Source organism: Gavialis gangeticus, unplaced genomic scaffold, assembly GCF_001723915.1.
Source record: "Gavialis gangeticus isolate Ggan-Ray unplaced genomic scaffold, GavGan_comp1, whole genome shotgun sequence".
Classification (NCBI taxonomy): domain Eukaryota; kingdom Metazoa; phylum Chordata; order Crocodylia; family Gavialidae; genus Gavialis; species Gavialis gangeticus.
The window spans coordinates 118,688,374-118,691,006 of NW_017729022.1; the positions used below are offsets into that span (position 1 = coordinate 118,688,374).

Below are 2,633 nucleotides of genomic sequence, written 5' to 3' on the forward strand. Positions count from 1 at the left end.
AGCTGTGTTCCTGAGGTGGGATCTCTGCACCTGCCACACAGGGAACTTTGGCCATGGCTGTACTCTCAGAGTAGGACAAGGCTCAGCCATTGTGGAAATAGCAGGACCCACCCTTAGACTACTTCCATCACTCTTTCCTGTTTAATTCTGCTTTTCACCAAATGACACCAAGCCAGATCTAACATCTCTGGATGGGTCTTTGAGTGGGGAGATGCCCCATTAGTGTCATGTAGAACAACATGGCCTTCCACAAACTAGCCTTTCATCTTGCATTTGTGCAGTCCCTAGTAAGGCTAAGCCAACTCTTAGACCTCTCAAGCAAACTTTTCCATCTTTACCTATCCTTGGGGACATAGTCAGACCCAGGTATGTACGGAGTAAGAAGTTCTTTCAGCTCTGCTTCCCAAAGGGGATACTGAAAGGCTGAGCTATATGGGGAGGTAGGTTTATGCCTCAGCTAGATTATTTCTCAGTCTCCAAGTTGCAATGGGTGCAGCATTTGATCCGCACCTTTGGAGCGAGATCCCTCCTCAGAAAATCCAAAGGGCTTACAAATTGGGAAGGTCAGGACCTGAGACAGGAGCTTTATTCCCTGCTCCATTATCTTTGGTTACTAAAGACATAGCCAACCCAATCTGCAGTGCATGAATCTGGCCACAGTTCAGGTTACTTCTCACTATACCCCCTAGGATCCTGCTAATCTGAGGGAGCTGTTCCTGCCTCTTTCTCCTAAGGGGTCTATTTCCCACACTCCAAGCAGGCGATGCATTCCTTCTCTCCACTGCACTTATTCATCCCTTTTCTCATCTCTCTGTGTGTCTTGCAGGGTGGAGTGGATGATGAGCTCTCACTGACAGCCTACATCACTGCTTCAGTCCTGGAGCTCCATCTGGATGAGAAAGTAGGTAGCTCTTGAACTGCCACAAGGTGTGAGGGAACCCACCATTTTGGCACCGCTCTGTAGGTACAGGGAGGAGTCAGTCCAAGTTTGTTCAAGTCCAGCCACCACATTTCTGCTTTGTGCATTTACCAGCATGGAGCAGGCAAAGGCCTGATGATTCTGAGTTACGGAGAAATCTTTTGGGCACCTTAAGTCAGTGTGAAGCTCAAGGACATGAATATCCTCCCAAAGCTGCTGGCTGTCACCAGGAAGCTGGTAGGACACATAACAGATTCCATTTTGGGCACCACACCTCAGCCCAGTCCTTCATTCCCATTGCTTTGCTTTAGCTACAGATGCCCCCAAATGGAAATGAATTATTTTGTTTGGCCTGAAATTAAACCATTCATTTGACTTAGAAATGAATGGGGGTTTTTCCCTTCCCCCATCGCCCTCCCTCCCATTTCAGCAAGCAAAGCTGAAGAAAACATTAATTTTGTTTTGATCAAGATCTGTTTTTTCCTTCCCCCATCTTGGACACCAAACCAAAATTCAGTGAGTTATAAGGCATGTCTACACAAGATGTGTCAATGCACATTAGCTTAATTTAATGTGCATTATGGGCATGTGTCTACACATACACACCCTTAATGTGCATTAAAATGGTGAAATTAGGCTACTTGCAAATGCAGGTATCAAATTTAGGTGTGATTAGTTAAAGTACTAAATTTAGTACTGAGTCTGCCCAGCCACTAGGGGCACATAGCAGGACTGCGGGGACGTGACACTAAATTTAGTGCCAAGAGCATTAACTTTAGTGCCAAATACACTAACTTTAGTGCTAAGTCCCTGCATGTGTAGACGCCTGTCAAAAATTGCTTAATGCGCATTAGCTTAATATGCATTAAATTTAGTCATGCTTATATGCATGTGTAGATGCGCCCACTGCGTCTTACCCAGCTACCCAGGGCAAGATGTTATATCTGACCCAGACTTCCTGGAATATATCCGGCTTAAATATGGTGGCTGTTTTGTCCTGTGTTACCAGAAATGTGGTTCAGGCCAGATTTGTGCATTCTGGCCTTCACTCATTTCAAAACCTAGGCCAGGAAACTGGAAAAAGATCCTTCTGGGATGTGTTCTCTGGTTGTGTCTCTGATTAGTAGGGATCAGGTATAGATGTCCAGGGACTATCCTAACTGCCTTCATTTTCCTTTCTCAGGCTGCCATGGTGGAAAAGGCATTGGGCCGCCTTAAGAAAGCATCACATGATGTGGACAGTGCCTACACCCAGGCTTTGATGGCTTATGTCTTTGCCCTGGCCAAGGACACAGAGATGAGGCAGCAGCTCCTGGAGAAGTTAGATGAAAAATTTCTCAAGCCTGGTACAGGTACATCTTTTGGTAGATACTTGATTCCAGGGGAACTGTCCTGGCCTGTGGTTAAAGCATGATTCCGGTGGGTTGGGAGTAGAGGCAGATGGGAATTTTAGGACAAAATGTTTTGGGTTGGAAAATTTGGGCTTATCCAAATCAAAACATTTTGTGAGATGTAGCTACCTTGCCAAGGCTTCTATTGGGAGAGGTTTCTCAGATACATAGTAGAACATCTTGTCAGAATCTGAGACTGACATGATGTCCCACTGTTTCAGCACGCATCTGAGATCTGGTTCAAGTCTTTACTTTGGTGATGCACACAGAGCAAAAAAAAAACAACCCAAATATGGCTGCACCATTATGATCTTTTCATTAAC

At 45.3% G+C, this 2,633-nt stretch overlaps 1 protein-coding gene and 1 long non-coding RNA gene across 2 annotated transcripts in view; both read left to right on the plus strand.

The window, feature by feature from the left end:
* LOC109296452 (alpha-2-macroglobulin-like protein 1) overlaps positions 1-2,633 on the plus strand; it is an 18,799-nt gene that overhangs the window by 6,074 nt on the left and 10,092 nt on the right. Inside the window, exons 6-7 of the mRNA XM_019515863.1 lie at positions 827-901; positions 2,103-2,271. Of these exons, the coding sequence (XP_019371408.1) occupies positions 827-901; positions 2,103-2,271 (244 nt within the window). The remainder of the gene's footprint in view (positions 1-826; positions 902-2,102; positions 2,272-2,633) is intronic.
* LOC109296600 lies at positions 2,181-2,581 on the plus strand. Its single transcript, XR_002096998.1, has 2 exons — positions 2,181-2,492; positions 2,532-2,581. It is a non-coding gene; the product is annotated as an uncharacterized LOC109296600 (long non-coding RNA).